Raw genomic sequence first — 12,034 nt, forward strand, 5'->3', positions numbered from 1 at the left:
TCGGGGCAAGTCCCCAACTGCAAAACCTTCCAGGCACACGCTTGTCCTCGAGTTGGACTCTAGTGTGTGTTCCCCATCGAGGCAGCTGCCAGCCTCTAAGGGGTCTTCTTCTAAACCGGTAGAGGAATTTTCCTTTATCCCGTCTTCTCCGAGGCTTCGCCAGCTGTTTCCTCGGACCCCGGGGTCTTCCCTGGTTCACCTTGTACGGGGTCATTCTTCGACGCCCCCCCAGACATTTTAGTCGAGCCTCTTCAGTCTCCCATTTTCGGGACTCCGAGGCCCCGGCTTACTATTCGAGGGATATTTCTCCCTTTTTCTCGGCTGTCCCCAGATCTCGATCGGAGTCTCCTCAGGAGGATGTGTCTTCTTCTCGAAACTCCTCCTTTACTTGTTTCATCTCTGACATGGGTAGGATCTTGAACTTGGACCTCCAGTCTGACTCCCGTTATACCCAGGAATACCTGGCGGAAATGGGTGTTGATCATCCACCCCGTGAGGCGCTACGATTACCATTGCACCAGGTTCTCTGGCAGACTTTTCTCCGGAACCTGGAGACCCCATATGCAGTCAAAGCCATTCCCTCCAAGTTGGAGTCCCATTACCGGACGATCCCGGTTAAGGGGTTTGAAAGTTCTCAGCTTTCTCACCAATCCTTGGTAGTTGAATCTTCCTTGAAGAAGTCTAACCCCTCGAAGGTTTACGCTGCCGTCCCTCCGGGCAGGGAGGGGCGTATGATGGACAAATTTGGTCGTCGCCTTTATCAAAACTCAATGACGGCGAATTGTGTCCTCAACTATAATTTTATCTTCACGTCCTACCTCCGATTCTGTGTGGATGCCCTCCTCTCATTCCGGGAAGCTGTGCCGGATTCTCGGCATCAGGAGTTTCGTCTCCTCGAGGAGACCCTCTCCCAGATCCGCCTTTATATGTTTCATGCGACCTACAACGCCTTCGAGTTGTCATCGAGGGTCACGGCCTTTGCGATTGCCATGCGTCGCCTCGCTTGGCTCCGGATTGTGGATATGGATCCGAATCTACAGGATTGTCTTGCCAATCTCCCTTGTGTGGGTCATGAGCTCTTTGATGATTCCATCGAAGCGGCCACCAAGCACTTCTCGGACCATGAACGGTCCTTCGCCTCCCTGGTAAAACTTAAACCGAAGGCCCCTCTGGCTTGGCAATACAAAATTCCTCTCCGGAGGTACCCACAGAAATCTACTCCTGCTTTCTCTCGGCCTCCTTCGAAGCGGCCGCAGCAACAGCAGCAGCGTCAAACTAAGGCCCAGCTGCTGGCTCCGGCGAAGACTGGGCCGTCTTTTTGACAATTCCGGTCCGAGCCTTCGGGCTCTCTTCCTCCTGGAGCCTTCCCCCCTCCTCATCGGGGGTCATCTCCATCATTTCTATGCCCAGTGGGAAAGTCTTACCACCGACAGTTGGGTGCTTTCTATCATCCGGGATGGGTACTCCCTTCACTTTGCCAGTGTGAGCAGCTTCTCTGGCCTGCTGTTCGCACTGGCGTTGGCTTTCCCTCTGACATCTCTTTCTGGCCCTGTGACCCGGCAGTGATTTCAGAGAAAACCAAGCCGGTGTGAGCAACAGGCCAGAGTAGTTGCTTGCGCTGGCAAAGATTTAAAGAGGTATGGGGAAGGGAGAGTGCGAGCATGGTGGGGGAGGGGGGGCAGAGAGGTGCTGGTGTCCCAACCAAGACTGTGCCTGGGGTGGTCTGCCTAGGGTTACCAGAAGTCCAGATTTTCCCGGATGGCTTTACAAAACTGTTGGGCAGGAGCGCATCTGCGCATGCGTGGATACGCTCCTGCCCGGCGAAAGCAGGCAGCGGGGAACAGGGCTAGGGCAGGATTGGGAGCAGGACTGGGGCATAACAGGGCAGGGATGGGTGGAACTGGGTGGTCCGGATTTTCCAAATGGAAAATATAGTAACCCTAGGTTTGCCCCATCCCTCTTTCTACACCACTGCATTGTGGAATGCTGCTGCTAATATCTTCTCTAAGTCATAGAGGAAAATATTAACAGGGACCTGAGCACCACTTATTACCTTCTTACAGCTGAAAAATGTGCTGTTATTAGAAATTTTTATTTTCAAAGAAAGAGCATGTATGCTGTTAACTATATACCCCAGTGGTGCTTCCCTTTAGTCCGTTTCTTACACATTTTCTGTCTAAAACCTTACAAAATAAATGGATTGCACTGGATTTCTACAGTCGCTACCAGCAGGTAAGGCAATAGATGTGCAGAATTGCACATACTGTGTCTGACAGCTGTCCTCTGCAAATAAAAGGGGAGACTGACCTGCAACAAAAGAGTTAAATGGGAGGGTCTTTTTTGTGTTGTTGCTCTGTAAGGAAAGAAGAGGAGGATTACAAATCAGAGTGTATTTATGGCAGCAGATAAGGGACTAATGAACTCTGGACCCTATTGGTGCAATCCGGGTTTTTGTGTGTTTTGATTGCATTTGTATAAAAAGAGAATATACTCAAATGTACTGAACCAAAATCTACACTGTTTAAAACGCTAAAATATATGTAGGGAAGAATTCAGCAAGCCCACAAAGAATCTAGAAAGAGCTGTGCTTTCCTGAAATTCCAGTTGTTATTTGCTAATGATGTTCTTGCTCTCTTACGCTCGCGGGGGGGGGGGGGGGGGGGGGGGGGCTGCAGGCATTTGCAATAAGTGTGAACTGCATGAATTAGTGTCCTGGCTCTGCAGGCTGAAGGAGCCTGGTTCAACTGTTGCAATCTCAAGCTGTGCCTGGGCCGGTGGGAGGAGGGGAAACCTGTGTCCACTCCCCAGCTTGGTCAGGGCCCAGCTCTCGGGGAAATGCTTGCGGAAGCAGCGGGCTTTCTCGTGACTGCCATTCGGCACCTTGCCTCGGCAGTCTCTCGTTCAGCTTTCTTAAGAGTTCACTGTCAAGGATTTCTGCAAGCCTGTCTCAGAAGATGGATTGTTTATTGAGGGAGCCCTTGCGACACTCTGCCACAAGCTAGCTCCTGGTCGGATCTTAAAGACGAAGCTCCCGGGTCTGGGGAGTTCCGAGCCGATGAGATTGCACTGTTGGTGCTATTTTCATCGGTGTCTTTGGCTCCGTGCTTCCTGTATGCACCTTGTTACTGCTCCAAGGCCGGATTCTGCTGGATGGGCAGCCTTGAACTTGTGGTGATTGGGTAAGTTGAGAATGCTTTTGTACTTAGAACACTGGGTACTGATGATTAGTGATTATTTTGTACAATCATTCTTTCCACTGCTTTTTCCACCCCCTCCCCCTCTCCATTCGAGAGGATGACAGTAGCCATGATTTATAAAATGACATTGGTAGTTGTTTATTCTGAATAGTCAATGTAGTAACTTAAGCCTAGGGGTCTGATAGTTCTTTAAAAAGTGATTAAAACATTCATTTAGTTTCAATAGCAGAAAAATACTTAGAGAAGCAGGAGTTTATTAGTGTTTCAGGAAATATACAGAAAATGTTCTTATTTAAATAAAATGTGAGAGGTGGGAAAAGGATATCGGGCCTGGAGGACAGTGATTTCTGAGAGATTTATACGCCCCGTGTTTCCCTGAAAATAAGCACTAGCATGATTTTTAAAGATACTCCTACTATAAACCCTACCCCAAAAATTAATCCTAGTTAAGATCGACCCCCGAAGCCCCCCCTCCAAATTTCCCTGACACTCCCTGACTCTATCCCTTATAGTAGTGCTGCCTGATTCGCTGAAAAAAATTGGACTTGTCAATTCAGTGGCCCCCCACCCCGGTGAGACCTGACATACCTGCACTCCAAGGCCTCCTAAAGCAGCAGTGGCGGCAGTGCTCTGAACAGGCTTCTTCATGGCCTTCCCTCTGCCGTGTCACTGATGACATCATCAGTGATGCAGCAGAGGGAAGGCCTCGGCAGGGAGGGCCACAAAGCAGCCCGTCAGAGCACTACAATATTCTGAACAAGCTGCAAACGTTTGATTTGATATTGTGACAATCCTGCAAAAATAGCATTACAATAATCTAATCTTGAAAAAAGGAGGACAATGACAATCAATGATTCACCTAACTTCATAGGCTTCAAATATTGTTTAATTAAATGCTCATGAAACACACATTTTTGAAAAAATTTTTCACAATAATCCATATCCAAAAAGGTACTTAGAGACTTGGGCAAGAAAACCTGACATGGGCCATGTTTCGTTCTGGCAGTGTCAAAGGCTAGTTCCAATATTCTGAAAGATGCCCTAAACCTCTCATACTCCTTTTCAAGCTAAGTACCTTTTTGGATATGGATTATTGTGAAAGATTTTTTTCAAAAATGTGTGTTTCATGAGCATTTAGGGGTCCTTTTACTAATGCGTGCACCTTGGTAAAAGGACCCCTTAATTAAACAATATTTGAAATCTATGAAGAGCTAGGTGAATCATGGGCAGAGTGGCTTGTGTGAAACTAGTCGCCACTGAGATTTCTGAAGATTATATCCTGTATGAAGACTGTAGCTGCGCTGTTTGTAAATGTGTAGCTGTGCTGTTCATAACTGTACATTGAGCACTGAGCACATGTAAAAGGTTTGGAAGTAATTGTTCCTACCAGTAAGAAAAAGTATTTGACCTGTTCAACTCAATGATGCAGAATAAACACGTGTTTAATGATTTGAAAGATTTGGTATAACATTATAAGGTGCAAGGATTCAGGGACAGTGATTGGTGAGGACAGGGTTGAGGGGAAAGGCAGGCAGAGAAAACAAGACCAGTTGAGACCCAAGCCTGTTGCTGATAGCATGCTTAGGACAAGTAGGTAAGAGGTTGATTTGTTGTAGACATAGAATAGGAAAACTGCCTTAGTAAAATATACCCTAAAAGAGTTTCAGCAAACCTTATTTAAAAAATTGTTTAGCCATTGTTATCCCAGGACAAGCAGGCATGATATTCTCACATGTGGGTGACGTCATCTACGGAGCCCCGATGCGGAAGCATTTTCAAGCAAACTTGATTTAAGATTTAAGTTTGCTCTGCTGCTCCACGCACGCGTGCCTTCCTGCTCCACTAGGGGGCGCATCCCCTCGTGGTCTCCAGTAGAGAGCTGCACGGGAACGGGGACGACGGGAATCCCGCAGGCATCCCGCGGGTTCCCCCTTCGGGTCACGGGGATCCCGTGGGGACGCCCCTAGGGTCGCGGGGATCCCATGGGGACGCCTCTGAGGGTCGCGGGGCTCCTGCGGGGCTGGATGTACTCAGTCGCGCGGCTCTCGCAGCGAGAGGCACGTCCTATAGGAAATCAGCCGGAGTGGATAATCATAAGCTATTTTTCCTACTATATGAAACCATCTTTCCTGCACTGTAAATTTCACTGGCTGGTTCCTCTGCAATTAAGGATAGTCTTTGGTTGCATAGACCAGTGTTCTTCAACCACCGGTCCATGGACCAGTGCCGGTCCACAGAAATTTCCTGCCGGTCCACAGGGCCAGCACATGCATCAGGTCCAAAACAGTGTTCTTCAACCGCCAGTCCACGGTGCAATCGATACGGCGTTATCTGCGAGCCAGCTCCCTCTTCCTAACTGATTCAGTGCACAAAGCCACGGGCAGTGGCTCCTACGGGCATCGTGCGCCTGAACCGGAAGCCTTCTCTCTGACGTTGCAACTTCAGAGGGAAGGCTTCCAGATGAGGCACAGGACATGCAAGGTGCAATTAGTACTATTATGGGGCGGGGTCTGGGGTGGAGATTGGGTAGAGATGGGTGGGGTCTGGCCCACGTCTTAGCCCTGTGCTCTTCAACCGCCGGTCCACGGACCAATGCCGGTCCACAGAATAATTATTTTATTTCTGCCAGTCCATAGGTGTAAAAAGGTTGAAAAACACTGGCATAGACAGTTTGAGATAATGGAAAAATCATTTAAGAGCTTCTAATCTTCTAATTTTGAGTTTTCCTGTGTGCCCATTATTGTCAGCGGAGATATTGCTTGGAAAATATTTTAAAGAGGTTCTAATTTTGAACAATGCTGAAACTATTGTATTTACTAGGTGTTTCTTTCTTCCAGGTAGGAAGAGAGTAGACCAGGAGGGTGGGGCGTTAGACTTTGAAGCCCATAAGGATTCTTTGGATTATTTAACTGTTTTCCTGGAAACAGTTCAAGATGACATATCAGATCGCACTACCCTCCTGGTCACTTTCTCCTCTGAGAATGATAAGAGTTTAGTTTTGAAGAAATATTTACTAAGAAAAAGATTTCCTGTTTTGTGGCCAGAAATTGCAAATGTTTCCTGATGTTTCTAGAGCAGGGGTAGGGAACTCCGGTCCTCGAGAGCCGTATTCCAGTCGGGTTTTCAGGATTTCCCCAATGAATATGCATTGAATGCATGCAAATAGATATCATGCATATTCATTGGGGGAAATCCTGAAAACCCGACTGGAATACGGCTCTCGAGGACCGGAGTTCCCTACCCCTTTTCTAGAGCAACCCAGGCCAGGAGAAAAAAGTTTCTCCAGTTTAAATCTCGGGTATTGGCTTTAGGTGTTACTGGTACTTTTTTCCTGAAATTTCCAGCCAAATGTATGATTACTCATTTAAAGGTGCCTTATGTTTGTTTTTTTTAACCGGATCAATTAGAGAGATTACTTTTGGATAGAGAGGCTGTTATTGAAAATCAAAATGTGGATAATTGATATTATACGGGCCATTATTTTTTAATTATGATTTGAAGATGTAATATTTCTTTCTTTCTCTCTCCCATGATTTGTACCATTATTTTGCTTTAGAATGTGATTGAATTATGTATGATCATAATTAATAAAAAATAATTGGGTGCTGACCAAAGTTAATTGTTGCTCATTAAAATTTGTTTGTTCATCTGACTGCGTATTCTGTAAGGCATGGCACCTAACTGCTAGTGCATAACTTAAAAGGGGGCATGGCCCTGAATGTATCAGGAGCATTCTGAAGTTGCGTGCATAGTTATAAAATACTGCTACAGGGCACCAGCATTTACACCAGGTTTCAGCAGGCGTAAGTCTGGCACCTAAAATTAGACATGGGAATCTGTGCTAAGTGAGATTCTATAAAGGGTGTGTGCCCTTTATAGAGTAGCTCTTAGCATCAATTTTTTTTTCAGTGCACATATAGAACACCCCCCCCCCCACTGGCGTAGTAAAGGAGGTGCGGGGGCGCGGTCTTTGTAAAGGGTGTAGGCACTTGTCCTCCTTCCTTCCCGACTCCTCCCCCCCTGCTGCGCACCCGTTCCCTCGTACCTCTTTAATTTTTCCTGCACAAGCAGCATTATGAACGTGCTGCCCACTTCATGTTGCCTCTCACGGATGTCACTTCCGGGCCCCGCGCCTAGGAAGTGATGTTAGAGGGATGGCCAACACGACGCAGGCAGCAAGTTTGTGGTGTTGCTCTCACCTGGAAAATTAAAAAGGCATGGGGAAAGGGAAGAGGGGCGTGCGCGCAGCAGAGAGTGTCAGAAAGGAGTGGTGATGGGGTGGGGGAGGGGCGCCAGTGCCCTGAGTGCAACTTATCCTCACTGCACCACTGCCCCCTCCCCCTGTATACACTTCTCCCTCCGTATTCGCTGTGATAGGGGATTAACAGAACCGCAAATACAGAAAAACCACGAATAACTTTTTCATATTTTATTCGCTGTTTTTCTATTAAAAAACCATTGTGAATATGGTGAAACTGAATAATATGGTGGGAGACCTGACCTGTTCCTGAAGGAGAGGCAAAACACGGTAAAGAAAGTGCTGGGAATCAGCAATTTTCTCTGGACTCAGCAATTTCTCTATGTAAACTGATGTAATTTGGGGGGAGGAGCCAACAAGCTAAAAACCAGAGGGAGAAGTGTATAGGCATTCTTGGGAATGTAGTTTGAACAAGATGGAGTCAGAAACTGAAATTATCATTCCCCTCTGCAAAAGGTATATCCCGCGTAGGAAAACTAGGAACATCCCTCCCCTTTAGAACCACAGAACTCTGGAACAACCTCACATCCCCGCTCAGAATTTCAAGCTCCCTCCAATCCTTCCACAAACACCTGAAAACTTGGCTCTTTTCAAAAATCTAACACCTCCTGCTCTTTGGTACCCTGACCTTCTTTATCTTCCTAGCTCCTTTCCTATAACCCTTAATTGTAGCTCCTTTTCAACCTAACCCTGTAAACCGTGCCGAGCTCTACGCTTGTGGAGATGGTGCGGTATACAAACCTAAGGTTTAGTTTAGTTTAGTTTAGAGTTGCAACACACACATTTTCTTTAAATAGACTACTGCATGCCTAGAGCACATACACATATACCTTTGTTAGAACAGGTGTAAATTTATGCATGGAAATTGTGTGCTGTTGAAGCTGGTTCTGGAAGTCTGTTTAGACTTCTCCCTTAGATTTCTGGTTATAAAATTGCTCCCCACATAACCAAATGATACCCGGACATCATGGCTGATTCCTTTATTCAATACGCCAAGATTATAGACCCTATTGAAATGATTTGTTGCTTTTTTTTTTTTTTAGACACAGTTTAAGAGAAAACTTTTCACAGAGTCTGACCTATATTACACAGAGGGCACAACATTCAAATGATTTATGTGCCTAACCTTTGAGTTAAACAATTCAGCTGAGAGAAATTATCTCACAGCATTACCACCTTTCCTCCACATTTATAGTTTAGTTTTCTTTAGTTTACTGTTCCTCAGCGGGCCACCACACACTCAAGCGTTCTCATAGGGCATGGCTTTACGCTCCCACTCCTCATTGGAACTAGTATATTTTTTTATATATAAATATATGCACACTTCTTGCGTATACTTTGTGGTTAAATTCTATATACTAAAAGTACTTAGCTTTTAGCGAGACGCTGTGCAGGGGAATATGTGTGAGTACACCGACATGTTTCGCCCATAAAAATTATTGGGCTTTATCAAGGTTCCCACTCCCTATAAAATATAAAAACAGAGAGTTAAGTTTCCTTAATCCACCGTCCCAACTACTTACAATCATAAGTACATAAGTACATAAGTAGTCGCCTCCGCCGGGGCAGACCAGAGGTCCATCCAGCCCAGCGGTCCGCTCACGCGGCGGCCCATCAGGCATATTGCCTGGTCAGCGGTCCCTGACTAATTTTATTGCCTACCTCTACAGTTATCTCTAAACCTTCCACTGCTCTTATCTGTACCCCTCAATCCCTTTGTCTTCCAGGAACCTATCCAGGTCATCCTTGAAACCCTGTACTGTGCTATTTCTTATCACGGCCTCCGGAAGGGTGTTCCATGTGTCCAACACCCTCTGTGTGAAAAAGTACTTCCTTGCGTTTGTTTTAAACCTGTCCCCCTTCAATTTCATCGAGTGACCCCTTGTTCTTGTGGTTTCTTTCAAATTGAAAAATCTGTCTTTGTCAACCTTTTCGATGCCCCTCAGGATCTTGAAGGTCTCTATCATATCTCCTCTGAGTCTCCGCTTTTCCAGGGAGAACAGCCCCAGCTTCTTCAGTCTGTCAGTGTATGTAAGGTTTTCCATACCCTTAATCAGTTTAGTTGCTCTTCTCTGGACTCCCTCAAGCATTGCCATGTCCTTTTTGAGGTACGGTGACCAGTACTGTACACAGTATTCCAGATGCGGGCGCACCATAGCCCGGTACAGTGGCAGGATGACTTCCTTCGTTCTGGTCGAGATACCCTTCTTAATGATACCTAACATTTGGTTTGCTTTCCTCGAGGCTGTGGCGCATTGTGCCGACGCCTTCAATGTCGTGTCTACCATCACTCCCAAGTCTCTTTCCAGATTACTGACCCCTAGCATTGATCCCCCCATTTTGTAAGTGAACATCGGGTTCCTTCTCCCTATATGCATGACCTTGCATTTCCCTACATTGAAGCTCATTTGCCACTTTTTCGCCCATTCTTCCAATGTCGTAAGATCCCTTTGGAGATTCTCGCAGTCAACCGTGGTTTCAACCTTGCTGAATAGTTTGGTGTCATCTGCAAATTTGATGACCTCGCATTTTGTTCCCGCCTCCAGGTCGTCAATGAATATGTTAAACAGGAGCGGTCCCAGCACCGATCCTTGAGGAACCCCGCTCGTGACCCCTTGCCAGTCCGAGTAATGGCCCTTTACACCAACCCTCTGCTTCCTGTCTGCCAGCCAGTTTTTGATCCATCGGTGGACCTCCCCGTGCACCCCATGGTTCCATAGCTTCCTGAGCAACCGCTCATGTGGTACCTTATCGAAGGCTTTCTGGAAGTCTAGGTAAATTATGTCTATGGGTTCTCCTTTGTCCACCTGGTTGTTTACCCCCTCAAAGAAGTACAACAAGTTTGTGAGGCACGACCTACCCTTGCAGAACCCATGCTGGCTCGACCTTAGCTGTCCATTTTTTTCGATATGGTCACAGATGCTGTCCTTAATCAGTGCCTCCATCATCTTTCCCGGGACCGATGTGAGGCTTACCGGCCTATAGTTTCCCGGGTCGCCCCTCGAACCCTTCTTGAAGATGGGCGTGACATTAGCTATTTTCCAGTCCTCCGGGATCTCTCCAGTTTTTAGGGATAGGTTGCATATTTGCTGAAGTGTTTCTGCTATTTCATTCCTTAATTCCTTGAGCACCCTTGGGTGAATGCTATCCGGACCTGGCGACTTGTCGCTCTTTAGCTTGTCTATCTGCCTGAGGACATCGCTAAGTGTACTATCAATAAACCTTAATAGCGTAAAGCCATGCCCTATGAGAACGCTTGAGTGTGTGGTGGCCCGCTGAGGAACTAAACTATAAATGTGGAGGAAAGGTGGTAATGCTGTGAGATAATTTCTCTCAGCTGAATTGTTTAGCATCTATATTGGTTTGAACCTTCACCCAAAAACATTATTAGATAGTGCTGAGGTTCACATTTAACCTTTGAGTTATGCATATAAATTGGCCACTTTGAAAATTTACGAGGGCCGAGTGCCTAAATTAATGCACAAAATTTCACTAAAATCTTAAATTTAAGAGCATAAAAAGTGGGTAACAGAGATGGATTTAGGGCAAAGAAAAACCTTAGAAACTTGCGCTGAAATTTTCAGGACTAGGCTCGTAAATATATGCAAATTAATGACCATAACTTTTTTTTATTTTTTTTTTCAAACTTACGGCACTTTGACAAAGCTGCAGTGAGCAATAGTGTGTTCTTACCGCAGCAAAAAAAATAGAAGCACATGCTGAGGTGGCCCTTTTTGGCTCAGGGGCATGTCTGGAGGGTGGAGAGTAGGCATGTTCCACACCGATCTGTTAACACAGCTACATTGCCGCACATTAACCAATTAGCATTAGCACGTGAGCCCTTACCGCCTACATAATGGATTGTGGTAAAAGGCTCATGTGCCTCTTAGTTTTAATGTCTTTACAATAGCACCACACAAATTCTTCACAAGGGACTCTAATCAATAATTATTCTTCCAAAGATAGCCAACCATCTGCTACCTTGGTATACCCTCATGCATACATATTCCTATTGCCTTCTTAAGGATCCTCAGCGGCACCACTTAGGGCTCAATTCAATCTCATTGCCCCAAGATTTATGTGTCAACTCTTCATCGGGTCCTATCTTAACTTAATTGTATCATTTTTATATATCATTTTTTACTTTTGTTAAAGTTTTTTTTATATTAAATAAATTAGTACAATTTATCTCTATAGGTATATTTATCTCTATAGGATCTCTATAGGTAGAGTGGTCGGGTTGCTGGCGATTGAACACACGGGGATGTTCTTTGATAAAGCTAATATATAGCGAAACATGTCGGTATGACAATCCCTGGGCCAGAGACCACAAGTTTAAGAGCTAAGTATAGCTTCTTACAAAAATTGTACTAATTTATTTAATATAAAAAAAACTTTAACAAAAGTAAAAAATGATATATAAAAATGATACAATTAAGTTAAGATAGGACCCGATGAAGAGTTGACACGTAAAGCTTGGGGCAATGAGATTGAATTGAGCCCTAAGTGGTGCCGCTGAGGATCCTTAAGAAGGCAATAGGAATATGTATGCATGAGGGTATACCAAGGTAGCAGATGG

The 12,034-nt window shown here is 45.5% G+C and overlaps 1 protein-coding gene across 5 annotated transcripts in view; it reads left to right on the top strand.

Moving 5' to 3' along the window:
* The window catches only part of FAM149A (family with sequence similarity 149 member A), a 137,779-nt gene that overhangs the window by 67,331 nt on the left and 58,414 nt on the right, over positions 1-12,034 (top strand). The window contains exon 1 of one of the 5 annotated variants that reach the window (XM_033943850.1): positions 2,797-3,179. The exons of the other annotated variants lie outside the window; for them this stretch is intronic. Within the exon in view, the coding sequence (XP_033799741.1) occupies positions 3,151-3,179 (29 nt within the window). The 5' untranslated portion in view covers positions 2,797-3,150. Of the gene's footprint in view, positions 1-2,796; positions 3,180-12,034 lie in introns of those variants that run through there. 5 annotated transcript variants of the gene reach the window in all.

Source organism: Geotrypetes seraphini, chromosome 1, assembly GCF_902459505.1.
Source record: "Geotrypetes seraphini chromosome 1, aGeoSer1.1, whole genome shotgun sequence".
Classification (NCBI taxonomy): Eukaryota; Metazoa; Chordata; class Amphibia; order Gymnophiona; family Dermophiidae; genus Geotrypetes; species Geotrypetes seraphini.